The sequence below is a fragment of the Manis javanica genome, chromosome 1 (genome assembly GCF_040802235.1).
Source record: "Manis javanica isolate MJ-LG chromosome 1, MJ_LKY, whole genome shotgun sequence".
Taxonomy (NCBI): domain Eukaryota; kingdom Metazoa; phylum Chordata; class Mammalia; order Pholidota; family Manidae; genus Manis; species Manis javanica.
Window position 1 is genome coordinate 159,033,579 of NC_133156.1, and position 27,839 is coordinate 159,061,417.

Sequence of the window (27,839 nt, forward strand, 5' to 3'; positions counted from 1 at the left end):
TTCTAACAAAATAATATGTATTTGATTGCAAAATGTACATAAAATTTATATGTGCATACACAGTAGACATGATAGTCCATGGTCACAAAGCAAAAGTGGCTGTATGTGCTGGTACTGCACAGGCCACTAGGAAAACCTCGGGGGCTTTGCATCTTGAATGTGTGCAAATATCCGGAGGAGTCCCTCTCCCTCTGTCAGTCCAGGAGATCAGAGGCTCTGCCCACAGCCTCAGTGTCATTCCAGTGCCTGCCAGGTTTGCATGGGGCTGGCAGAACACTTTCCATTTTACATCAGCCCCACTGCTGCTCTGTGTCCTTCCCATCAACATCTCCAGCCGCCGGAGGCCAGAGGGAAGGCTGCTCGGGACCCTTCTCACCGTTCCTTGGGCTGGGAGCTCCTCCCAGTGGTGTCTGCTTTTTTGAGTCTTTCCTAGTGAAAACATTTCTTAGTATAGTTCTGAGATGGTTCCACGTGAATCTTTTAGAGTTTTTCACTGGCATGTGGTAGCGCATTTGAGTCCAGAACCTGGAATTAGGAGGGACTGATTTTAAGCCTCTCCAAGTGACTGTGGGCAGAACCCGGAGAGCTTTTCTCACAAGATGAGGCAGAGACTGTGGCTCTTGGAAGGAACAGAACTTAATTAAAATTAGTTTAAGTGTTTGATCGTCCAAGGCAATATTCACAGCTGCTTGTAGCTCAAAGACACTGGGTCCATTGACATAGTTGGGGCTCAAGATAAATATTCCTCTTCTACTTTTCTTAATAATGTTCATGATGTCTTCTGCATACACTGAAAATAAAGAATGTAATCACTTGAAATTCTTATTATTACCCATGAGTCCCAATAACCCTGAGTTTCCCCAATCTACTCAGAGGCTTCCTTGTAATGGATGCAGTTCAGCAAAGAGGAAAGAAAACATGGTTTACCACGTTGTTTTTGCTGTATCAACTCAATTGACAGTTGAAGATAAACTCCAGCGCTAGTGACTCTCAATTCCATATCCTCCCTTGGTGCTCTGTGTCCTCTAAGAGCAAATCTGGTTGGAACAAGGTGGCCTGGGAAAATAGAGGGGCCTGGAATGTCCCAGACTCCTTGGTGGAGTGTCTGAGGTAGAGGAGACGAGGTCTCCATGTCTCATGCATGCCCATAGCTGGATCCAGGGTCTGTGACAAGCAGAGTCTTAGAAAGTAGGGGAACACCTTGGCATGACAGAGAAAATTTCCTGCAGAGGAACCAGGAGAGAGAGATCTTTGTCCCAAAGGACCTCCCTAGGGCCCAACATTTTTTTTCTGAAGATGGACTTTTTGATATTGGAGCATACCTCTGCAACACATGTTTTTCTGCATTGTTGCCTAAGATACTCTAAGCTCATGGAACCTTCCAAAAGATATGTATCCCAACAGAAAGAATGACAGAAGAACTTAGTGCTTGCATTGGACTTCCTTTGTACTCTGCATTTTCTCTAGGCGGCAGAACCTACCTCCTCCTGGGGCCACATCTCGTTCAAGCAAACACAGCTTGTATCCGTATTTGTTTTCCAAAACTTCAGGGAACAGATTCAGGGCCAAGTGTTCCTCACTGAGAGGTGAAGCAGCCTCACTCTCAAATGAGCTCCATTTCGCATAGGATATGAAAGCATCGAATACCTTTTTATCTGAAGAAGAGGAGCCACAGAAAATGTAAGCCATTTCCATATTTGTCACTAATGTCACTTTCATGGTGTACCTACATATGCTCAAACCATATGGTAAATGGGTAGGAATTAAGATTAGGGATCCTTACTGAACTGAGTTTAAAAATTAAAAGGAGCAGCTGTGTTCATTTCAAAATCACTCTGCTGTGTGGCATTGATGGTCCAAGCAGAGTCAAGTTCTAATTTATGAAGCACTCCTGAATTTTCATTGAGGTCAGATCAGACAGCTGGGGCCTTATGTGATTAGATTACATGCACTTCAGAGTTCCTCTGAGTTTTCTCTGTATCTGCAGTGTTGCTGTCTCATTAGTTACACATCAAAGAAGACTCTGCTACATCAAAGCATGGTAATATCCAGCAGAGCAAATCACAACCAAGACCAAGCCTTGCACATTAGCCAGCTGACAACACATATACCTCTATGTGAATCCCCAAATGTAAGACAAGATAATAACTCCCCCACAGACTGTTGTCAGGGATGCATGGGATAATGTATATGAAGTGCTCAGTGTCTGGCTCAAAACACATGCAACATAAGTAAACATTCCCCCCCTTCTCCCCTTCCAGATGGGAAACTATATTTATGGAACTTGTTTTAGGATGTTTCTAAGTCTCATATGCCTCTGTTGACTAAATTGTTACAAATGCACATTGATTACTGGGATGTGCTAAAAAGCTAAGTACCTAGAAGAAGTAGAAAATCCCTGAAGTTAGCTTTGGAAATGGACACACACTTGGCTCATACCCCAGTGCTTTTCACAATTCCTGGCTAATAGTACTGTTAAAAATGGTAAGCAACCGCACTGGCTGCTGATGCAATTTGGCAGCATACGTGTTCAGTGTGGACCTCAGAAGAGGCCTAAGCAGATGAAGTACCAGCAACAGAAAAGGAAGAAGGAGGGAGGAGGTTCAGGAGATGGGAGAAGAGGCTGCCAAAGGCAGGGGACGCTCATCTATGAAGCTCCTCATTGCCCAGGTGGGAAGGAGGAGGCTCACGGCATGGCCAGCAGGGAGAGCCTGTGAAGTTTGAATGTGTAACACACCACAGTCACCTCAATCCCTTTCACATCCCTGGGAACCTCCAGCAAGCTAGGGTTTTTCTACAATCTAGAAACATTACACTTCTTTAGTAATAAACTTATGGAGTGGGAGTGTAAGGCAATCTCTTGGATTTCCCATGATGCTGACAGTCTATGCCTCTCTGAAAGTTTGGATATTCAATATTAACTTCAAAGGAAACAGTCATTTTGTTAAAAAAACATCAGACTGGCCACAGAGGGCCCTAAATCACTGTGCTTGAAAACCAGGTACATCAGATTACTGAAATGGTGTCTGTGCAAAGTAAGAGGAGAAAGGACACATTTAAATGCATCACAGTTGACTGATGCTTCTGTACAAGATCTAAAATCCTAAGATAAATAACATTTTAGGAAAAAAAGTAAGATGTCATCTAAGGGAATGATTAAAACATTGATGTGGTAACTTGCTCAATTCAAAAACGCTAAAAACTAATTTAAAAAATGAATCTCAAATACATTCTTGGCTAAAGTCTGTATTTATTCTCAATGAAGGGCCTGCAAAAAGGTATGACTGATATATTTCATTACTTGGCCTTTCCCTGGAGATCTGCCAGCTTGCCACTGATCTCACCGTGTGGGGAAAGGGCTGGCTTGGGAATGAACATCTCACTCAGGTAGGTAATCCTCCCTGGATTCTGTTAGAAGGGGTTCTGCTCTTCCCAAGCAATAGAATCACTCAGTAAAACTGCAAGCACTCTAACCTTAGAGACCTCCAGGACTAGAAAAAAGAGTCAAGCATCTTCTCTAAAGAAGCAAACATTCATAAGCACTATTACCCTATCTCATGAGAAAACGGACAGATACTTCATTTATAGTATTTGCATGTCACAGAATTTCACGCTTCTCAGGACTGGTGCCATATCCAAGCCCCTCATTTTACAGGTGAGACTAACCACTGTAATATGCAGGGTCTAAGCCAACTGCCTGGTCCAAGTGCTAGGCTCTAATACTACCTGGCAGTTAGTTTTGGTCACATGGCTTCACGTCTCTCTGACTAGCTTAGGGGACTGCTGTGACAATTAAAGTCACGAGTGTATGTGACTGGAATGCACTCAGAACTCAAGTGATAATAATGGCTGGCAGGTACTGAGCGTTTGCTATGTGCATGATGCTGTTGTGCTTAACTCCATGAGCCCTCATAGCGTGCACTGTGATTGTGGTTACAATCTCCTTTTACAGAGAAGGAAACTAAGGCACAGAGATGTTAAGCCATTCACCACATTGCATTCAGTTAGTTAGTAGAGAGATTATTTTCGAGCCCAACATGTTCTACAATGGCATTGTCAGCAAGATTCTTGGTAACTGGACAGAAATTGTTTCTCCACCTGGTCCTAGACTTCCCAGGTGTGAAGCTGCCAGTTCTGGATGAAGGACTCAGAGCCTGGGGGTCATGGCTTTATCCTTCGGGAAACATCCATTTCTTGAACTCCTCCCTCTAAGTCAATTCTGGGAGGAAAAGTCAGAGAAAAGTTGGGTTCCCCTTACCCCCGAGCGTCTCATCCTTGCTCCGGTAGGTTCGGTACAGCAGCACTATTTCAATCCAGTGCATGTAGAGCAGAGCCCCTGCCATCAGCGAGCCTGCCAGGGTCATGATGGTGCCGAGCAGGATGTATACAAGCACCACTGGGGAAAACACAGCAGCCATGAGCAAACACAGACCAGCAATCATGGGAGAAGGCCACACTCAGGCCGACCATGGGGACCCGGCCACTGCCTTTTCCTGCCCTGTTATTTTATCAAAATCACTGTGACTGGAAACCTCTTACATCACTTTTTGAGGGACCTTTCTTACAATGAACCTGAAAGAAACCAGGGGGATAGGCACCTCCAATTGGGAAACTGATCATAGCCATTTTCATTTATTTTTCCCCCTCAGCTTCCACACAACCCACTGCATCCCTCTTATTGCATATTATAAATTATTTTCATGCATTAAAGCCCCTGCTAAGTCCAAACTTTCTGAAGCCAAGAGCCACATCTGGTTCATCTCCTTAGTACCCAACTCATGGGAACTTCCACATGCATCTACCAAGGGAAGCCATAGTACAGCCATCTACTGAGGTGGGCCATGCACAGATTTTGTCTTATTTAAGCCTCACAAACATTTGAAACCTGATTGTTCTACATTCACCTATTAATTGAATTAATGGCTCATATCAACTTCATCTCTGAGCATCTTCCTAAAGAAATATAAAGGCTGTTCCTTACCAGGAATTTCCACCCCAGCTTTAAAAGGCTATGATCGATGATATACACATACCACTCTGAGCAATGAGCAAGATTACTCTTTCTCTACTCGACTCTCCAATACCCAACCATCACATTCTCTGCATTCAGAGGCCAGTAAAGGAAAAACCAGAAATGGAGCCAGGTCCTAGTATAATACATGCCACATAGGGCATGCCCTTTAGATATTTGTAGAGAGAAAGGATGAGTGGGTGAATGAATGAATGGCAGGCTTCAACACAGCCCCTGTACAGAGTATTAGGCAACAGGAGCAGCTCTGGATCACTCACACAAAACTCAATAGTTATGGGCCTTGGTCAAAGTATCTCATGGGTTAATATGAGCAAAGTGCTCAGAACACTGTCTGGCCTCTAGTAGATGCTCATTGTTCTCATCATCACCACCATTCTGAGGATAGCCCCTCTCCTCTCAGGTAAAAGCAGTTGCCTGTGTTCTGGGACAGCCTTCCAGGCTTACCTCCTTTCTTTTCTCTCAGTTGGATGGACTGGCTTGTGTTCCCAATGGAGTTCTGGGCAAAGCAAATAAACTTCCTATGAAGATCACGCCGAGTAACTTCTTTCAAGAAGACAACACGCTCAATGACTTCATCCTTCAAAGTGGATTTAACACTAGGAAAAAGGGAAGGTACCACACTCAATCAGTTACATAAATCGACACCCGTCTGCAGTTATAAGCGGCCAACAGTTCAGCTTTCAGAAGAACTGTGGCATCCACTAGTGTAAGGAGGTGTTAGAAGAACTTAAAAGAGTTTCTGATTATATGATTGCCAATAGGTGGAAAACAGAGATTCAAGTGCAAGCGGATGTGAGGTCAGAGCACATTGTCTTCACCACACTCAACTACTTTGAACTCTGATGCAATATCAGCTTAAGATGGACCCTCATGACCTCCCTTGTCTTAGAAGTCCTTGCTAAGTTTAATTATTGATATCAAAATATGTCCTTTATTTTTTGTAGTGATTTATACTTTTCAAAATGATATTATTTGTTCATTGAAATGTTTTAAAAGTCATAAGGAAGTGCTTAATACATAGACTATTACTTGGGGACAGATCTCAGAAAAATGAGGGACTATATCCTGTAGTGACATGCATGACAGATTGGATCCAAGCCCTTAAACTCTTCCTGGGACTGGAGTCTAGCTTTGTGAGCCACTGGATAGCTCCTGAAGTCTAGAGTTTTCCTTTCTATTGAGCCACTAATCTAGATTCTGTGCTCCAGAGAGCAAAAACACTAAGTCCACTTTCTCATTAATAACTTCCAAGTACTTGGAGAAAGATATCCCACTTCTGTGTCTCCTCTTCCAGTTGCATTCTTTCAACTATTCCTCGCTTCACATATCTTTTATCAGACTTCTTATTGTGTGATCTCCTCTGGATACATTCTGGGTGTTGATGACCACAGATTTGGATCCTGACCGCGCCACTATGATTGGATGACAACTGGGGAACGTGGAAAGGTGAAGGGGGCAGCATCCTTTCCCATTTGTTGGACATGATGCTTCTATTCAGGTAGCCTTGGTCAGGGTATCTGCTTGCTTCTCTGCTTGATATTAAAGAAGCCACATCAGATTGTTGCTACACAATGAGTTTTAAAACCACTTAAATATTTCATTCTATGGCCCTGTCCAAAACTGTATTTGCCCAATGTTTAAAAAAAACACACACTTTCTATTCCTGTACTTTCATTTCCACCACTAGTTGGTGCTAGTTGCCAGGTGATCAAGTCCGTGTGTGTGTTCACTTCCCTGTGTACATTTTAGAGGTTCTGAAGTTGAACGCATTCAGTGTGGATTGCAAAGAATACAGTCTTCTAATTTCCTTCTTACCTTTTCCCCTCAGGTGTAGGGACTTCCCACTCCTGATTAGAATCTTTGATGTACCATTTTATCACTGGTTTAAAGAGCTCTTCGAAGCCAAATCTCACCGTACAGTTAAGAGTTAAAGGCTTTCCTGAAAATAAAGGGGCCACAGAAAACAGGAAGGAAGCTGATGAGAACACTCTGTCCTGTGCAGCAGGAAGGCTCCGCCAGAAGACTGTTCCCTGATGCAGTCAGATTTGCAGGTAAAACAGGTGTGCCAGAAATAACCAAATGTCTACCTCTCATTCAGAAACAAATAAAACCAGGTGTGTTTGCCTCTGATAGGCAATACTTATATCTCAAACTTGTGACTGTATGTTCTGAAAATGAAGATTAGCATGGTCCAGGCATAAGATTCCTGATGTGGTTTCAGGATGGACACCAGGAAAATAAGGTATTTCAGGGACCAGCTGGTCTCCCCACACTGCTACTGAAGTACAAGGTGTGTCGATAAGGAATATTTTACTAACCAATATTGGCATATTAAATGAAAATCATAAGATTACTGTAGTTCAAAGGACAAATTATTTAGATATTCAGCTGTTTCTTGAACAATGCACTCTGGATGGGTATGCATGCTGTACACCTCTTTTGACCCATTTTCTCTGTGAGGGGTGTCCAAATACACTCTGCCTCAAACTCAACATTTTAACCGTGAAATGGTTAGGGACTCCATTGGAAAACTCATCTTTGCAACTTAACATTTCCCCCATCCCTGCAGTACTTTGAAACCCATTGATACCATATTAACGTGGCTATTTCCAATTAGTTAATTTTTTCCCTTCTTTCCTCTTTTCTAATGATGCCCATATTGCTAGCCCCAGTTCTATAATCAGGAAACTCTAATACTGCCACCTAGTGGTCTTAACCATAATATCTACTTTTACATTTTGTAATTATAAATATTTGAGCATCTAGAGTTCTTATTTGGCTATGTGGAAAGATATAGATATTTATTGAAGTTGCCAAAATAAAAGGGGCCCATAGGAGAGTCATCTGGCCCCTCCACCCAAAAGGAGACACTACTTCAGAATGTAAACTATTTGAGCAAGGGTTGTAGCATTCCTGCATAAGTATACTAAAACTCCATGTTCATAAAGGTTAACGCTAGTCAAGTTGGTAAATCGGGTAATTTTATAGACTTAAACAACAGACCTGATATATGTGACCACCTGCTCCTGGGTGGAATCTAAAATCTATTGATCATGTCCAATGCACCTGTCACATAACATACATTATCCTATATTTCTCTATGCAGCCCTATGACGTCAGTTTCTGATTTTTTTTGTTGTTGTGGAAGCATAGTTGGTATAAAGTATTATACAGGTATACAACTTAGTGATTCAACAATTTTATACATTCCAAAATGCTCACCATTAAGTATAGTTACCGATTAGCACCATAAAAAGACATTACAATATTATTGCCTATGTTCTCTACAGTATACTTTTCGTCCTCATGACTTATTTATTTCATAACTGTAAGTTTTGTATCTCTTTATCCCCTTCACCTATTTTGGCCCCTCACCTTGCCCCTTCCTCTGTGGCCACCACCAGTCTGTTCTCCCTGTTTGAGTCTATTTCTGTTTTGTTTGTTCATTTGTTTTATTTAAAATTTTAGAGTCCACATATAAGTGAAATCATACAGTATTTGTCTTTCTCTCTTTTATTTATTTATTTATTGCCTATTTATAGATTTTAAAACTTGAGGCTTAGAAAGATTAACTAAATAAGGTCACAAAACTAGTCAGTGGCTGGATCAAGTTTCACACCAATTCTGTTTGACTTGAATTCCTGATGCTTTTTTCCTTGTATCCTACTTAGACCTGCTCCCAAAAGCACAGTGTCATTCTTGGGTGACAACAAGAGCCACCTTACCAAGTTCGACTTCCAGTGTGTCCTTGGCGGGATCCAGAATATCTGGCTTGAGATTAGTGTTTTTCACTAAAAGAGGAAATAAAATCATTATTTGCATGGAGAAACCTAAAGGCCCACTTGCCAAAGCTGTGCGTGCACGGTTGCTCTTTGATCTAAATGTTTTGAAGCTCCCTTTCCAAATTTTATTTATGTTCATAAGGCTAGAAACCCAGGTTTGCATGTGAAAAGCATGCCTCCACAAATGACAGTAACATCAGGCTGGGGGCACTAGGGAAACATCCTGATACATCAGTGCCACCCAGGAGCATTTTCTTCCACAGCAGCCCTGTTCCCCTGTGCAAACTTGAGCTTCCATCCCAGCTTCTCCTACAAGACTGCTCTCTGGGGCTGCTGGCTGGGTAACCCAGCAGGAAGGAGAACCCGAGAACCCACCCAAGTCAGCCAGCCTGGCGTCCACCTCACAATTCTTAAATGCTGGGTTTGTTTCAAAAGCGAGTCGAGCCCTTCATTGACCATTTGTCCCTCAGCCTTCTGACACAGCCTTTCCAACGTGCCTCACTGTCAGGCGTCCTCTGGAAGATGTCCCTTCCCCCCTGACAAAGGAGAGCCCGCCGCTTTGGCTCTGGGTGTCACACTCTTCGGCTCGCAGCACCTCCTTGCCTCAATCACACTCCTCTCCTGCGGGGTTGGCTATCTCTCTCTCTGTCTCTGTCTCTGTCCCTGTCTCTCTCTCAGCTTCTTCCCATCAGCGTTTGTCCATGCTCAACCTCTCCATCTTAAATGAGAGAAAAATCATCCCACCTCACATCCCTACCTCACTCATACTCCCTCCTTCCTGGTCAAATTCTTTAAAGAGTGCCACACGCTCATGGTGATCCCCCACTTCCACAGTTTGATTTCTGCCCCATCACTCCACCAAAACTGCTTTGGCCAAAGTCACCAATGCCCTCCTGCCCCCAAAATCACTGGGCACAGATGAGTCTTCCAGATGCCTTACTCTCAGCAGCGCGCTGTCGGCCAGGCCCCCTGGAAGGAGGATCCTCCTCTGGGTCCATGCCCTGCCCTCCTTCCACATGTCCCCTCCCTCCCCTGCGCACCTGGAACCCGCTCCTCTGGGCCTCTTGTGAGTATCGGTTCTCCCCGCACCTCTCCCCCATGGGCCTCTCACTCTACCTGCTGCTGGGGGATGCAGTGCGCTCTCCAGGCCACTTCCCTATGAAAGGTCTTGTCCTTTGAAATGGTGTTTCTCCTACACCATCGATTTTACTTCCTTCCCGCCCTTCATGATGTCCCCTTGCTAAAATGAATAATGGCCTTCTTCTCCCAAAATCCAGAGATCACTTCTCAGGCCTCCCGACTGGAGGACTGTTTAGTCACCATGTCTTGGAACAGTCCTCTGTCCACATGCACCTCATCCATCTGCTTTGGGGATCCCCTGCTTGCCCACCTCCCAAGTCCTGCAGTGCTCCCGGCCTCAGTCCCAGGTCCTCCCTCTACCTCCCTCCCTAGGTGCCCTCATGTGGCCCCTGCACATCTCAAGATCATGTCACCATGCTCCCATTCCCATCTCCAGCCTAGACATCTCCAGGCTTGTTTCTCCAAACACCCACTTGTTACCATAATTTGAATGACTAAAAGTCCTTTCAAGACTAATACTTAATTTCTTCCTCAGACTCTCTTCTTTGTTAGCCTTTTGTCTCATTAAATGGTGCCACCTTTTACTAGATTCTCCAGGCCAGGAAACCAAAACATCCTTTATATCCCTCTTTCTTTTATCTTCTGCTTAAAATCCATCCTTAAGTTCTGTTGATGTACACATAAAGCCATTTTCATCACCTCAGCTGAATCCACTCCAAGAGCCACCAGAGACAACACCGGAGAACGTGAGTCACCTGCCACCCCCACCCACCCTCACAGCAGCCCTCGTGGATTCCGTCCCACCGTCAGCCCATGATAGTGTATTACAGAAAACTGTCCAATTGAAACCTAGCTCTCATCCTGGACCCCTCCTTTTTCCTCTTCCTCACTCCCAATTCCCATATTTTTTCAGATGCACCTCCTAAATGTTTCTTGAGTCTGCCTGCTTCTATCTATCCCCACTGCCACTCCTAGTTCAAGCCTCCATCAGCGTTTCCCTGCTTGACCACAACAGCCGCCTAACTCTTCTCCCTGCCGCTGTTTTTGCCTCAAAGATCCATTTTCTGTGCAGTAGGCAGAGTGACCTATCTCACACGTAAGTCTATTCATGACTCTTTCCTGCTTGGAACCTCGTTGGCGCCCCATTGTTCCTAGGCAAAGTCCAAACTTACTAGAAGAGTGTGATGCCAGGCCAGCTTCCAGACACACCCTCAACTGGTCTTTTCCTTCCTGAACTGCCCCATGCCCTCTCCTGTCTCCCGGATATCAAACGTGCTGCTCCCTCTGTCAGGAATGCATCTTTCCCACCTCTCCTGGGCCAGGTGGTCCTCACTCCTCAGTTCTCCCTAGGACGTGGCGTGCCCAGGCTGGGGATTGGTGGGCGTCCATATGCATTATTTTGTGATAGCCTGTTTCCTCTCTGCCTGCCCCACAGAACAGGAAGCTCAGGAGGCCACAGAGAGTCTCCAGGACCTCATTCTCACATCCTTGGCCCAGCACCCAGCATGTATTAGATGTTCAACATCTATGTGTGTGAGAACAAATAAATGAAAGAATGAGTGAGTAAATGAGGAAGACAGGAGTAGTGACAGAGAAGTCTTGTTTGGAACAGAGGCGGCAGATGCCAAGCATCCCATGGGAGAAAGAAAAGCAGATTCTGCCACTGAAGATTTGATGGGCCACGTCGTCATGCCAGAGTGAGCGAGCCACGCCTCTGGGAGCGGGCAAGTGGTGCCATGAGCTATTTGCATCCTGACTTCTCTCCCAAGGAACAATCTCATAAAAATTTTAACTGCTGACATCTGAAGTAGTGGAGAGTCAAGGACCAGGAAGTAGGCAGGCATAGAATTTGGCCTCAAGGTGCTCTGTGCAGTTGGTATCTTAGGCTAAAAGAAGGTGAGGCAAAGTGGTTAATATATTTACCAGAAGCTAAGTCCACCACTCTGCAGCTCTTTAACACAAAGCATTAATGACTGCCTCTCTTAGGCTTTGACAAAGGCTGTGTTTAAATTAATTACTTCAAATAATGTATTCATGCTGACACTGGTAAATCTGGCAAGAATGACCCAAGGGGAAGACAGGGCCAAAAATAGACAGGTCACAGAAGAATAAACCCAATGAACCAGTAAACAAATAACAAGATAATAAACTTCATTAGTAATCAGGGAAATGTAAACTGAGATTTAAAAAAAGAGAGAAAGAGAGATCCCGCTTGACACCAGTCAAAAAATCTGATAACGCCAAATACTATTTGGGAACAATGGGAATCTCTTCATTGCTGATCAGAGTGTAAATTGGCAAAATGGTATCTTATAATAATGCCAAGTGTTTATTACACAAAACATTATATGTTGATAACATACAACAGTATTTTATTTCATTAATGGGTTTTATTATTTTCTATTTATAATGGAAAAAAGCTAAAAAAACAGAAACAGAGAGAATATAAACTATAAGGTCAGACTACATCTGGGAAGGCAGGCAGTGGTAAGGAGTGAGGGGACAGGCCACAAGCTGTAGGAACAATGTTTTGTTTAAAGAAGAGGCAAGATTTTAGGCATGTGGAAAAATATTCACACGTATTAAAGCTGACAACACATACATAGGTGTAATTTATTCTGTGTATAAATATTTAATATCATTTTTTAATTTATTAAATAAACCAGGGATCAACACGTAGAAAACCCAACATGTAGCAGCTTGAATGTGATCCGGAATGAAGCCTTCCCTGGGGGACGGAATCTAGGCTACAGGGAAAATCAATGTTTGCTCACATTCAAGACACCACGTGACTGCAAGTAAGTGACTGTTTTGTTCTCCAAAGAAGGTAGCTTCGGTTGGGTAATTGGAGCTCAAATCTCAACTCCTGAAATGAAAACCTCACTCACCAATGGTTCTCACTTGAACAACAGCCCTGACTGTCCATGAACTCGTATTATCCGACTCAGTGTAGTCACACACATAAGTGCCCTGGTGGTAGTCATAAATTTCATCCACGATGATCCGGTTGCTCCTTTCGTCAGGAAGTAGTTTTCCATTCTAATCCAAGAGACAGGAAAATTAAAAAACTTTCTTTAAACAGAGAGGTTTATTAATATTAAGCATACCTATAGAAAAACCTCACAAACTGGAACCAAGAAAGGGGAAAACTTGAGGTTTTCATGTCAGCCTGGTTGATCCAGGTTGCATCTCCCAAGAGCTGTGAAATGCTTCTGCTCAGATCAGATAAATGTAAGGTACTTATCTGAAATGGAGGCATTTTCAAATATAATTCCATCATCAGTGGGGATAAGCACACCAAATCTGATTAACCCACAAAGATTTATGTAACCCAGTTTTTCCCAAAGCATGATTCAGGCCCCTGAGAGCATTCTAGAAAACTCATAGTGTTCTAAGTAGCTGATATCTAACTGAATTTTTTTTTAGTTTGTGTATGGAAACTGACATCCATTTTCTCTGTAGAGGACTGATTTAAAATTTCCTCTTTTAATAAATTTAATTCTATAAAAAGTGAAATTTAAAATATTAAGTAACTAAATAGGCGGACATAAGTATGACAAAGAATGATTGATGATTGAGAAACACCTATTTAATTTATAGTAGACCCAAAGTCAAGTGAGAACTACAATATAATGATGAACATTTCTCTCCCTTGGGATCTATCGGGGACACTCTTTTGCATTTAGGATAAGATCTAAAGTCTGATCTTCCCATTCTTTCTCTGCCCCATTTCCTGCCACTGCCCTTCTAGCCCTGGCCCTTCCCTAAATAACCACGTTCTTTCTCAATCCATCCATTTGCACACCTCTCCCACAACTTTTCCCCACTGGGTAGGCTGATCCTCATTCAACTCTGAGTCAACAGATATCTCTGGAAGGACATCATCAGGTGCCCCCCCAATCAGGAACAGAACTTTATGATGTCAGACCTCTTACAATAATTATTTCTTAGTTACCTCCTTCTCTGTAGTTGTTGAAAGCGGCCTTGGTGCTAAGGCCTGTAGCTGCTCCTGGACACTGTGGGAGGAATGGACGCTGATGCCTTCCCTCCACAAGCCCTCAGCCTCACAATACTGGCCTCAAGTAGTAAGCCAGGGTAAGATGCACTCTCACAGCCCTGTTTCAACTTGCAGAGGGAGGGGATGCTCCCGCCTGTCTAATCAGAGTCTTGAAAAGTATGTGGGAATCAGGCAATTGGAGGTAAGTGCCATTAGGAACATGTGGAGCAAAGCATGTATATTGGAACCCAGGCCAAGTTGAAAGGGCTGATGCATAGAGATGTATTTTATCTGTGTGTTCAGTATACAGCATGCAGGCCAGCAGGTCAGCAATAGCAAGCTCTTCATAAGTGGTGAGTGAACAAATGCATGTATAATTGAAAGGTGTTGAATCACAAGAGTCACATGATCAACAGTATTAGAAAAATGACTAGCAGCTAAGTGCGGAAGCTCTTACAAATTTAAGCAAAGACAATCATAATCACCTTTTTATTACTAGGAGCTGGGACATAGTAGAGGCTTGATAAATATTTGCTGAATGATTATCACCACACCAGTAATCCTCCAGCTGCTATTCTCCATGTAGCACACGGCCTCCTAATTTCCACCTGAGTGTACCAGGAGCATATCTCTCAGCACTGATGTCAAAATAAGAGAGATAAAAAATAATAACAAAAAAATAGAACCTATTATCTATAAAGATTAGAAAATTTGGTCTTATGTGCTATCTCATCAAAAGGATCCTCTGACTTGGTTTGCATAGATTCTATGCCTTCTACTTTATAAATGAGAAAACTAATGTTTTGAAGGCTGTGTTTTGTTCCATATCATAGAGCTGGTAAATAGAGGGCTGAGAAGCAACCTAATTTTTTCTAACTCTGAGTTTCATGTTCTGATTCAGGAATTTCCCTCCCATCCACTTTGTCTGCTGACTTGTTGAAGCAGGGATTCCCCACACTCCAAGTCTCTGGTGTGGTTCTTGTGGCCCAGAAAGGAATTTCCAGCAGGTTGGCAAGGAGCCTAAGAGGATAGCTAGAACTGGACAGAGAGAAGAAGTTAGAAAAGAAAAGAAAAAAAACAGCAAACAATGTACAAAGGTACATGAAAGTCCAGAGGTGGGAGAGGCAATGTTAAATATCAATCATCTGATCTCACATATCAAGAACACTTTAAAAGAAAGATTTAGAACATGGGGTAAAATTCAGAGTGAAAACTCGAAGAAACAAGAGTAACAACATAAAAAGAACAGAAACTGAAGGAAGAAAGTAATGGGGGCAGGTACAGAGTTGTAACTGAGACCTGAGCTGAGCCACAGGGATGTTGGGTGGTGACAAGGTGGAGCTGGTTTTCTTTTTCAGGAAAAGGTAAGTATGGCTTGATCTACATCATTAATATCTTATGAGATGGAAACATCAAAGAAAAGAAAGAAGGAGAAACAATTTGTGTCAGGAATGATGGGAAATCGATTCTAATAAAATAGTCATAAATTACCCTAGTGGGAAAGAGCTGCTAAAGGACTCAGGGAAGTCGCCATTTTGCTCAGATGTAAAACAGTCATGAACGATACACTGAAGGAGGAACATCTCAGTTTGAACCTGTGTAAGTAGTGTCAGTAAATCCTAGAGAGAGCTGAGGCATGCAAAATGCTCAGGATACTAAAAGGACTTTTGAAGCTATGTAAGAAGCAAGAAGAAAAAGGGAAAGGTATTCTAGAAGCACTAATGATATTATACTCTAACACTGTCACTCTTGTACTGAAGGCAGTACACTCACTCCTGGGGGCACAACACACACCGCGCTATTCTGTGGGAATAGTGTTCTCTACAACTAGGAAACATAATGGAGCTCCAGCCACATGGCGGAGCTCCCACACTCACGGCAGAGCTCCCACCCACACGGCGGAGTTCCCACCACAAGGTAGAGGTCCCACGCGCACGGTGGAGGTCCCACCTACACGGCGGAGCTCCCACGCTCACGGCAGAGCTCCCACCCATACGCAGAGGTCCCACCACAAGGTGGAGGTCCCACGTGCACGGTGGAGGTCCCACCCGTACAGCGGAGCTCCCAGCTGCACGGCAGAGCTCCCACGCTCACGGCAGAGTTCCCACCCACACGGCGGAGGTCCCACCCTCATAGCAGAGCTCCCACCCCCATGGCGGAGGTCCCGCACGCACGGCGGAGGTCCCACCTACACGGTGGAGCTCCCACGCTCACGGCGGAGCTCCCACGTTCACGGCGGAGGTCCCACGTGCACGGCAGAGCTCCCACGCTCACAGCAGAGCTCCCACCCACACGGCAGAGCTTCCATCCAGGCTTTCATTCAGGTCTAGAGGAACTTTTCATTCTAGTCTAGATCTACATATGCAGCCCTGTCATCCCTGATGGACTTGAGGTTTTCATGTCTGTTTTAATGACTCCTTGGCATCCAGATCTGTCTGGGTCACCACTCATTATCCCCAATTGAATTAATTTCTGCTTACTCCAAATTGGTAGATGCTGTGACTATATTTGAGCCATAGAGACCCAAAATATATTAGTCATCTCTTTCACACCCCCTGAAATATTTAATTTTGTATTTTATTCCTTGAAAATACCACTAGCATCCACCATCTCCCTTCTGTGCCCATTGCCACTTCTATGCATGAGGACTCACATTTGCTAAAAGTGTGACTCTCTGGTCCCCTTCTGGCTTGAGCCAGGAGCTCTGTCTTCTCGCTTTCTCTCTAAATAAAAGCCTCTGCCTTGCACTCCTAAAATAAAGAAAGTTCAACCATACCAACAGGGACCCAAAACCATATACATAACTACCTAGAGCATTTATTTCCAGCTCTAACCCTACCTACACCACCCAAGAACCCTCTGCTCCCACCATACTGAGCTGCTCACCATACACAGAATTACCCTTAGTGTCTCCACTGTGTTTTCTGTTGCCCATGTTGAAATATCCTGTTAAGTGCAGCTACACAGTTTCTTGCTCCAATAATCAACTGACAACTTTCTACTTACACATAAATTCTGTACTAATATTTGTCACTTAACTACATACATTATAGCAATTATAGACTTGTGAGCTAGATGTCATTCTCTAACCAAAGTCTTGAATGAATTAACAGATGGTTTGTTAACTCTTAAATGAAAAGGTTGTTAATATCAGTGAGCTTGCATTTACTTGCAACAACCATGCCAATCTTCTCATTTCCCACATGACAGAATGATCAGACCAGAGGCCCAGAGGAATGTAGGAGACACCTATGAAAATTAGAAAATACTTCGATGATCTCCTTATTAAAAAAAGTGATACATGTGGGCTGAATGGGTTAAAATTTGGTTACCTTTTTCAGTTAACTGAGCCACAACCTTCAAGTTGTAGATTAATGGATGATATGTAACTAAAAAGATCAGTCTAGAGTCAGTAGCTGAGAACTTTGTCCTCAGTATAGGCTGTTCAGTATTTTTACTAAATGCTTAAGTTAACACCTGTCATACATGCATCTCATCTATAAGTTTCCCAAATCTGGAAATGATGGCTAATATGTTGTATTCCAAAATCTCAATTCCAGCTTCTTAATGTGTAGAATGATGAGATAACACTAAAAATTAGAATTTAATAGAAATAAATATAAAATGATGAACATGGTTTCAAATTCTAATCTATTAGCACAAAATTGAACCTCCTTGATTGCAGTTCTTGTGGAAAAGACCTGTTTGCCAACTCAGAACAAATCAACTATGTAATAGAGCTGTCCCAAAACTAATGCAATTGCAGGCTGCATAGATATGACATTCAGAACAAGCAAGGGAGGACATAATTTCTCTGGTTTCAGTATTGGTTAGACAACATGTGGGTAATAGCATTGAACAGATGTTAGAAAGTTGTCCAGGATTATGAGAGTTCTGAAATTTCACAGAAACAACAACCGAGTGGGCCAAAATAACAACCTTGGAGACAGTTCTCAAAAGTCAGCTCTAAATCATCTTTAGAAACATCTCTAATCATCTTCCCTACTTGCAATCACATTAATCCTTGGTCCTGCCAGCCTCACATACCTAAGTGCTTCATGTCACTCGACTCAACAGGAGCAGTTACTATGACAATGAGGCCAAAAGGAAATGAGAATGAGAAATGGCAGGTCTATGTGCGAACATTCCATGGAACACAAGGCTCAGAGACAACACAGCAGCCACGTCAGAATGTGGCGAGTGAATGTGGCATATGAGTGACATTGTCTTAAACCACCAGTGGAAAAGATACTTGGGGCACACGTATTCCAGACAAGAGATCACAGGGGTGTTACCAACACCCATGTTTCTGTGCCCTAGGACACTATAAGTGCATGAGCTCTCTATACCGCCTCTCTGTAACAGCCCTGTTACAATTTTGCCTGAATTAAAGATTTGTCTAAAGAACTTAAAATGCATTCTCATTACATGTAATCACTATTTATTCAGGATGAAGTGTGTTTATGCCAGGGGTATTTTTTCATTAGACGTTTTAGCAGTTAGGAAAATATAGAGAAAACATTCTTCAGATAAATAATAAAAAATTCATTTTAATTTTGACTTTTAGGTCATGAAATATTTCAGTTTAGAATCTCCAAACCTAAATTTTTTGATGCATCTATTAAAAATACTTTGGAAACACCCAGAGACTGCAGCACAGGCTTGACTTTGGTTGGGGAGGCTACACATCTGGCAGGTGCATTCCTGATCACAAGTCCCTTGGAATTGAAAACACCATGTTTTCATCCCCTCAGCCAGTGTTAATGTCACCTGCTGTGAGATGTGTGACCTACCCCCTCCCAGAGGACCTGAGGCTTACTTAGCTTGAAGGAAATGAGCATTGGGTGTTTTTCCCTGTCTAATGTTAACACTTTTAGTAACACACTTCTTCCATGAGATCTGTGACCTTCCACGATACTGTGTGTGTTATGTGTGTGTATGTATGCACATGCACACACACATGTAATTCACAAAACATAGCCTGAACCATGACCTGTCCAAATCTGCACCCAAAGATAAAAATAAACAACAGTCATTGTTTCCCTACTTTTAGGATAAATGCCTATTCACCATTTAACACATCCCACCATTTGTAGTCAAGGCCCCAGAGAAGTGAAATAAAGCTTCCTTTTGTGAATGTCATATGGAGTTACGGTTTAGTTTACAAGAGCAATATATGCAGAAGGCTGGCAACTTCCAAGTGCTAGTGTTTACATGAAAGTGAAAATAGCTGCATTTTACAGATGCAATCACTGAAAATGCAAAATGCGTTTTCATCTGAAATAACTGGGGCAAGCTTGCTTTCCTGGCTAGGAACAGCCTCCCTTGACATAGCTACACATCTGTCAGCCTGGATTACAGATACTTTCACACCAAGGGAAATTCTGTTCTTGAGAGAGAACTGAAAATAATGAGCAGAACCACGGACGCATCTCACAAACCTCACTTTAGAGGTTATGAAATTAATGTATTTCTCAAAGTAGGATTTTATTGAGGCCAGCACATTTTCAACTTCACTTTAAAATACAAAAATGAGATAAACACATCATTCACTCTCCTGTGTACTCAACTCTACCATGGCCCTGACACCACCCACCTGTGGTCACCAAGTCCTGAGAGGATGGAGTGAGGAAATGTCTCCTCACACCGCGTTAGGCGGCCTCACAAGTCTCTGGCTGACTGTTGGAGGGCATAAAGCCACCAGCAGACATGGACCACCTTCTCAACTGTGATCAGTGACAATTTAAAATGATATTTTATATTAACAAACATGTTTTAAAGGCAAATGTAAAGGTTCGCATGATTTTTTCAATCATGGTTTAAGGCTTCAAACAATTATTATCAGTGTAGGAGGCATTTTAAATTCTATTCCCTGATTCCACTTCTGTGGGCTAAGGTGACACAGGACTATGTTGTATAGCATTTATGTATCTGTTAGTTCTTGGAAAAACTATAAAGCACAGCAAAACTGTGCAGTGATTTTGTTATGAAGTCTACTCACATGTGGTTCAAAACCACTAACTCACCTTTCCCCGGTCTGCTCCCTTTCTCTCAGCACTGCCCTCCCTCCCCACCGACTCACCTGAGCAAGCTCCCTGTCAGCTGCACATCTTGTGCTTGCCAAAGTGTCCTCCCCAATTTGCCCTCTTTAGAATGTATTCCTAGCTCCTGTTTTTCTTTCAGGAACCCTCCACAACTTACTGGTTGCATGTTCCTTCCCCTTAGTAATGTCCCATGCTTTCCAAAGACAGTAAAAACGAATGAATCTGGCCTTCTATGTTAGCAGATATTCGTAAGTTTATATCTTACCTTATGTGTAATACAGGCATACCTCAAAGATATTGTGGTTTTGGTTCCAGACCAACACAATAAAGTGAATTATGCAATAAATCAAGTAAAAAAATTTTTATTTTCCAGTGCATATAAAAGTTATGTTTGCACTATATTGTAGCCTATTAAGCATGTGGTAATAGTAGCATTTCTTAAAAAAAGTACATACCTTAAAAATATTTTATTGTTAAAAAGTGCTAACCATCATCTAAGCTTTCAATGAGTCATAATCACTGACCAAAAATCACTATCAGATATAATAATAATGAAAAAGTTTGAAATATTGTGAGAATTTTAAAAAATGTGACACAGAAACACAAAGTAAGCAAATGCTGTTGAAAAAATGGTACCAATAGATTTGCTCGATGCAGCATTGCCACAAACATTTAATTGTAAAAATCTCAGTATCTGTGAAGTACAATAAATTGAAGCATTATAAAATGAGACATGCCTGTATACTTGAATTTTAGAAGTTTTTCTGGCATTGATCAAAATCTCTAATAATTAGACTACCAGACTCTCTGTTTACCTAGGGGAAAGACCATTTTAGAAAGTCACGTCTTCTCCGTAGGAATACAGCCAGTCTTTGAGAACCTCTAAGCATCACATTTGCAAGCCCACATTTCTATGAAGCACCTACTGAGACGTTCCCATAAAAACTGACACCAGTTTCAAAGAAGTGGTTCTTACCTGGTACCAGGTCACCTCTGGACTTCGTGAGTAACTTTGGCAGCCAAGACTGGGGCAATAAATAGAGCTAATGCTACCAAGAAGAAGGGACTGCTTATGTAATCTGACAGAGCTCGTACAGGATGCATTTGTCTTGGGCTTAACGTCTAAGACAGTCTTGACACAACAGGCCTCATCCTGAGGGCTCCTAGGAGAGTTAACAAGGTCCTGTGAACATAGATATTATATTCAGATAATAAAGGACTTGGGAATGTTTTCATATAGGAGAGTATTTGGGACATACCTAATCCTGGGTCTACAAATATACGACCCAGCATTATTCATCTCTGTGGTCAGAAAACGGAGGGTGTTCTTGTCCTGGATGATGTGAGAATGGTTTTTAGTAACTTTCACTAATGGTTCTCCATTTTGAAGTTGCAGGTACCATTGGACATCAGATAGGTTCTTACTGCCACTGCAGGGCAAGTGCTCAGAGCCTCGGGTTGGTGAAATTTGGTGTCTGTGGTGTAAATGCAATTTCTGTAGCTCTGGTAAATCACAAAATAAGACAAACTCCTCTTCACTCCTTGCTGAATAAGCCCAGAGAATTTTCTTGGTAGAGCAATCTAGAAACAACAATGAATAAAGCAATACAGAAACATACTAGAAGATAAAATTCTATCTTGGCAATAATTTTTTGGATATAATACCTAAAACTTTGCAACAAAATAAAAAAATGAACAAGAGACTACATAAAACTACATCTACAACTAGATCTGCACAGCAAAACAAAAAAAATTTGTCAACAAAATGAAAAGACAACCTATGGAATGAGAAAAAATTTTGCAATCCACGTATCTAAGGGGTCAATATCCACCATATATAAACAACCCACATAGTGCAATTGCAAAAATCTCCCCAAAATATCCAATGAAAAATGGACAAAGGATCTGAATAGACTTTTCTAAAGAAGACATGCAAATGCCCCACAGATACCTGAAAAAGTGCCCATAAGGAAATACAAGTCAAAACCACAATGAGATATCATCTCTCACCTGTCAGAATTGCTGTCATCAAAAAGACAAGAAACAAGAAATGGTAGTGAGGATTTTAAAAAGGGAATCCCTTGTGCACTATTGATGGGAATGTAAACAGGTATAGCCACTATGGAAAACAGTATGGATGTTCATCAAAACAATAAAAATAGAACTACCATATGATCCAACAGTTCCATTTCTGGGAATATATCCAAAGGAAATGAAAACACGACATCAAAGAGATGTCCACACCCTCATGTCCATAGGAGCATTATATACAATAAGCAAGTTTAATCAAACTCTTGACAGATAGTAACTACACTAACTGGGGTGAGCATTAGATCATGCATGTGACTGTTGGATCATTATATTGCATACTTGAAACCAAAAAAGATATTATATATCAACTATACTTCAATAAAAAATGATAATAAAAATATCAAAGTCTAACTTATATTTACAAAGAGTACTTGATTTAATGAGGGACTGAGCTCCCTCGCATGACTTTCTTCTTCACTGTTCCCATGCTCTAACTCCCTCCCAGGGAACATCAGCATTGCCAGTAGCAGTGGCACCTTCCTGTTAGAAATGGCTGAAACACCTCCCATTTCTCTTCCCTGCTCCCGCTGAAACCCAGCTACAGCAAGTGGGTTTCCCATCACTGCTTGGAATTAACTGAAATCTGTTCATCCCAATAACTTCTCCCCCTACACCTTAACACTAGGAAGGAAATGCTCTGTATTGATATATCACATGTTGCTGATACATCAAATCATCTGTCACTTTAAACTTTGACCCCAAGACTTATAGTACCAACGTGAAAAGAGAAAACTCCTACCTGAAATATTAAATCCTTTAATTCTCTCTCTTGCAACAAGCCAAATAAATATCCAGGCCAAATAGAGCATTATTCTCCGTGGGTTCTATATCACCACATCAGTAAATTTATTCTGTTGCCAGACAGTAGTGCATTGTGATTCCGAGCTCTGCCCTGAGAATCCTCTTCATGTCTGCAAATCAAGAAATGGGAAATGGAGAAATCGGAACCGGTGATCAAAATGCAAGTCACACAGGAAGCTTTGAAAGGGCAGGTCCTACAGAAACAAGCATTTGCATGCCCACAGTGGTGTGGCATTTTCAAAGGTGAGCAGCAGTCAGTCTGTCTGGGCCATTTCTCACACACCTCAAGGAAGGAGAGCATCTCAGGCTCACAGTATCACTTAGACCTCTGCACCATGTGGTATGTTTTTTTCGTGCCATTTCTTCGTGGAATACTTTTTCTTTTTCTTAATATTATCACCTAGTATGAATATTTCCATGAGTAATTTGGAAAGAGTTAAATGAACGTTTTTCTGAAAAGATGGCCTAAGTTGAGTGAAGATGTCCAATTCTTCAGTTAGGATAGCTAGGGCTACAACTCACAGGTACGCAACGTGAGAATGTGTTCCTGTTACCAGTTTGTGATAGCTTTTAAAGACTAGAGTATGCTTGGCTCTCTGTGCACCAGCAAGAGAAGGTCGTCACTGGCTGGAATCACCACCAACCCTCTGAGCTGCTAAACGGAGGGCAGGCCACCTCGAGGCTGAGAACCAGAGCCCGAACCGTGCCCACAGTGCGTGTGTCCTCCTCGCGACAGGTCCTTATAGCTTCCTTGTATGGTCATTGGAAATTTCAGGCTATTTATAAGAGATGAGAGATGAAAATATTGGGTGGGTTCTTAGCACATTTGGCTGCTATAACAGAATGCCACATATTGGATGGCTTATAAACAATAGGAATTTATTGCTCAGTTCTGGAGGCTGGGAAGTCCAAGATCAAGGTGCCAGTATGGTGACCTCCTGGTCAGCACTCTCTTCCTGGTCCATGGCCTGTGCCTTCTCAATGTGTTCGCACGTGGTGGAAGGGGCAGAGAGTTCTCTGGAGTGTCTTTTGTAAGAACACTAATCCCATTCATGAAGGCTTCACCCTCTGACCTAAGCACCTGTCAAAGGTCCCATCTCCAAATAACGTCATTAGTGTATCATTTTGTGGGGTTAGGATTTCAACATATGAATTTGGGGAGGACACAGACATTCAGATCAGACAAGTGCATATTATTTAATTTTGTTGTAAGCAGGAAATGAAAGTAATTTTGCTATCGAAGAGCTTTGCCTGTGCTTTTTAGAGTCCTGAACTATTACCAATAATATAAAAATAACCTGCATATTATTCTTGGGATCTTAGGAATAAGGTAACTTACCCCTGAACTTTGGCTAAATATTTTCCCTAAAATACTCCCTCAGGCTCTTGGCAGAGGAAGAGGTAAACGGTATAGTCTCCATCCTCAAGGGTCTGCCACAATGTAGAAAACAATGTAAAAATAATATTTATTCTGACACTTGCTGAAACAGTAAGGAAGACTTTATTCAATACTATTTCAACAGGGGAGAGAGATCAAGCTTAACTCAGAATACAATGAGGCAAGTGAGGATTTATAGCCAAGGGGCAGTGGGAGGCCATCAACGATGGGGAATCATTAAGAGGAGACATCACGGTTAAGGGAATTTTACTAACTGATCTAACAGGATTCTTACTAAAGGCAGATCAAGGACGTAGATATCAAAGCCTAGATTTGAGAAAATTGATCAGAGAGCAAGGGTGATCAGATAACAAGAACGTGGGATGAGTCAGCACAAGTCTTTGCTATGACTGGGCTGGCAGACCAAAGACAGGACAGAAGCCCCGGTCAGTGCTGAGCCCAAGAGGTGCCAGAGGAGCCTGACCAAGACGCGGTCAAGGAGAAGGTCTTTGTCAACACAAACATACAAGTAAGCAATTTGTGGTGACAGAAAAGAAAACAAGAATGAGGGAAGAAAAGAAAGAGGTGGAAAAGGGAAAGGAGGAGAAGAGTTGTGTTAAATATAGTATGGCCACTATGAACGTTATCTTTAAAAATCCTCTTCCCACAACATCCATGTTTTTTAGGAAGCTGACAGATAATCTCTCTCTCCATACTGAAACATGCAAATTCTCTCCTTACTCCTCCCTGCACTCTGGCCATTCCTGAGACCACTCCCTCTGCCCCCAGCTTTCCCAGCACCTTTCTTTCCAGGGATCCCCATCGTTTCTCATAAAGAAATACTTGGCTTTCCTCATCTTATAAGATTATTCACTTCCAACCAGTTTCCCAAACACACACACACACACACAAACGCACACCCCATGTTTCCAACATCTTCAAAGGCAGAACAAAAGAATAATATTAACAATTATAAATTAGTTATCAATAACTAATGTTTCTCTTACAGAAATATTGAATCAAGGTGTCTTCAAGCTGGAGTCTTGGGACCAATGGAAATATAATTGCAAAGGTCATCTTAGCTCTAACCTGCTGTGATTCTATGTTTGAATATTTCAGCATATAGAAAATTAGTTGCCACAACATCCAGAAGCCTCCAGCCCTCAGGAAAGCCAGCCCAACCTGGAACCACCGGACGCTGTCTCCCTGACACGCTCACCTGCTGTCCTAAGACCTCAGGCTGCCTGGAGGTACTTCCAGCTTACAGCTTCATCTCTAGGACACTGTTTCTCAAGTTACCTTGATTACAAGAATTACCTGGGACACTGTTATAAATGCAGATTTTTAGGCTCTCCGGATCATATTCAATCAGATTCTCAAGGAGAATACATTGGAATCTCTACTATAAACAAGTGTCAGGATGATTGCTGTGATCGGGAAGCATCCTTGGGAAACCCTGCTCAAGGACAAGGACAGGATTTGAGGAGGTGACTCCACACTGAGTACTAGTGGCTGTTGCCAGCCAGGACTGTTGGGCAACTAAGCAACACAAGGACCAGTCCGTTCTGGGAATCCCCTTTATGTGGGGTAACACTGTGTGGGGCTTGTTTGTCAATGTCGGCCTTTTGAAGACCATTTAACATCTATGTGATGGCTTTCATTCCACCATCACCAAAGTGTTTCCATGAATCATAAGAAATCACACAAGACACAGAGTATCTCATTTATCAACCTTGGCAACGGACTGCAAACTAAGCTATCGGCTCTGTTGATGGGAGTAAAGCCATGGAAACATGGCAGTGAATACATTGCACCACTCTCTCACCGACTTTCTGATCACAGCTGGGAAGACTGCTGTTGTTTTTCTCATTTTACTGATGGACAACCTTGGCTCACATTGCTTGAAACAGTGGTCCCCACTGCTAATGGCCCTCACTCATTTGGTATTAGAAGAGGCATTCACGTCCGGATGTAGAGGGTTTCAAAGCTTCTGATTGTCCCATCACTACATGCTATCCCTCCACAGGAGGAGACAAGAGCCCAAGGGGGCAGCTTCAAGTATCTGAAGGGTCTCATCTCCAAAACATTATCCACAGCTGCTTTTTGTGAAGCAGATTTCTTTTGTCAGAGGTTAAGGTCACCCACCCCCACTTCAGTCAAGGCTATATCTTCTAGTATCTTTGGTTGACAGTGAACTAAAATTTTCTCTGACCAAAGCTTTCAATGGGACAAAGGGAAAGAGAAGAAAATGCTGGAGAAGGCAGGTGTCAACAGAGAGTCTGAGGATTAGCAAGGGGAATTTTATTATCAAAGATAAACTACCCTATGATTACCCACAGGATCAGTGGTGACTGTACACAGAGGATACATGTACACATAGAAACTTGTTCTTGTGTAATAGTACTTATTTAATTCAACCAATATGATTCTTACATGGTCTGTGGTAGCTTTATACCCCCTTGTCTAGGAATTATAGAAAATCAGGTAAATAGTGCCTACTCTCAAAGATCTTATAGTCAGGATAAGCATTTGAATTTGGCAAAATTCTGAGTTTTTCACAAAACGCTCAAACCACTATACATGGGCTTATTTGATAACTACCTGTTTTTTTCATCAAGTGAAAGTTTTTCTGTGTGTGTATATGGATAGATAGATAGATAGAAAGATAGATAGATAAATAGATAGATGATAGATAGATAGATAGATAGATAGATAGATAGATAGATAGATAGATAGATAGATGATAGATAGACATAAATTTTGCTAGATAATAGATCTGTTATTAAAATACTTCCTGGAAAGAAATGGTATTAGCAATTCATTTGGAAAGTTATTTAAGCTCTTTTCTCAGCTTAAATTTTCTGCTTAGGAAATCTAGTGAGAAAAAATTTACTATTGTCTTACCTTTATTTTCTGTCCTTAAGGCATAGGAAAGAGGAAGAAATGTCAAATCCTTATTTCAGTGCCTGCCGGCGTTTTTATCTGAAGAACACATGGGAATATCCATTTTCAAAGAATCCTACTTTTGGTCTCTCTAGCCAGAGAGCTACCTGGAGATGACACAATAGACATTTAACTCACACAAGTTTGGAAATAATGAGCTATGCCTGGAGAAGAAAGGAAAACTTTTATTATTTTGTATATGACCGCTGATATTGTCAAATTCATGGTCAGACAGAAAAACCAAATTAGCTACCTCCAGCAGTGGAAGGAAATGCCCCGAGGACGAAGTATCTGAGACTCTTCTCTGATCAACCTCCTCCACTAGATAGGTTTGTGGTTAGAGTTAGTTGAAAGAGTGAGTAAACCTGCTTCCTTTACAGGAATTTCCTGTTGAAGAATGTTAACAACTCAGTTTCTCAACTGTGGGCTTTGGTTTTTTCTTTGGTCTTAGAAAACTAAGCCCCGAAAAGAACCTTTAAAGTATAAGCTGAAGCCTTTTGAGCTTCTTAATTCTGAAAAAGAAAAAAATATGTATCTCAAACACCATTTCTATGAAGAAATAAATAACATGACAGAGAGGAAAATAAATCTAGGGTCTAAAACCAGCAGCTTTTTCTTTTTGGTACCTATTTATTAACAGAGAAGGCTTCAAAAAATAACATATAACTAAGAATTTTCCTTCAGTTGAGCA

General features: G+C 42.0%; 1 protein-coding gene across 1 annotated transcript; it reads right to left on the bottom strand.

Annotated features, from left to right (window-relative positions):
* Nucleotides 1-20: 20 nt before the first annotated feature.
* Nucleotides 21-27,839, bottom strand: IL18RAP (interleukin 18 receptor accessory protein). The gene is made up of 12 exons (XM_017653563.3): nucleotides 27,402-27,839; nucleotides 27,110-27,255; nucleotides 22,766-22,937; nucleotides 21,195-21,516; nucleotides 20,912-21,098; nucleotides 12,783-12,933; nucleotides 8,758-8,823; nucleotides 6,848-6,971; nucleotides 5,477-5,628; nucleotides 4,259-4,396; nucleotides 1,482-1,655; nucleotides 21-790 (listed from the first exon to the last, which is right to left on the bottom strand). The coding sequence occupies exons 3-12, from the start codon at nucleotides 22,833-22,835 to the stop codon at nucleotides 291-293; spliced, it is 1,884 nt and encodes a 627-aa protein (XP_017509052.2). The 5' UTR covers nucleotides 22,836-22,937; nucleotides 27,110-27,255; nucleotides 27,402-27,839; the 3' UTR covers nucleotides 21-290.

What these genes read in the sequence shown, in the direction of transcription:
- IL18RAP (XM_017653563.3), bottom strand. Translation starts at nt 22,835, where the DNA reads ATGCTCTATTTGGCCTGGATATTTATTTGGCTTGTTGCAAGAGAGAGA. An exon ending in CAGAGGTGACCTGGTACCAG is followed by an intron (nt 12,934 to 20,911) that starts GTAAGAACCACT and finishes CTCTTGGATTAG; the next exon opens with AATGGAAAACTACTTCCTGA. An exon ending in AGATGTGGCCCCAGGAGGAG is followed by an intron (nt 791 to 1,481) that starts GTAGGTTCTGCC and finishes CTTTATTTTCAG; the next exon opens with TGTATGCAGAAGACATCATG.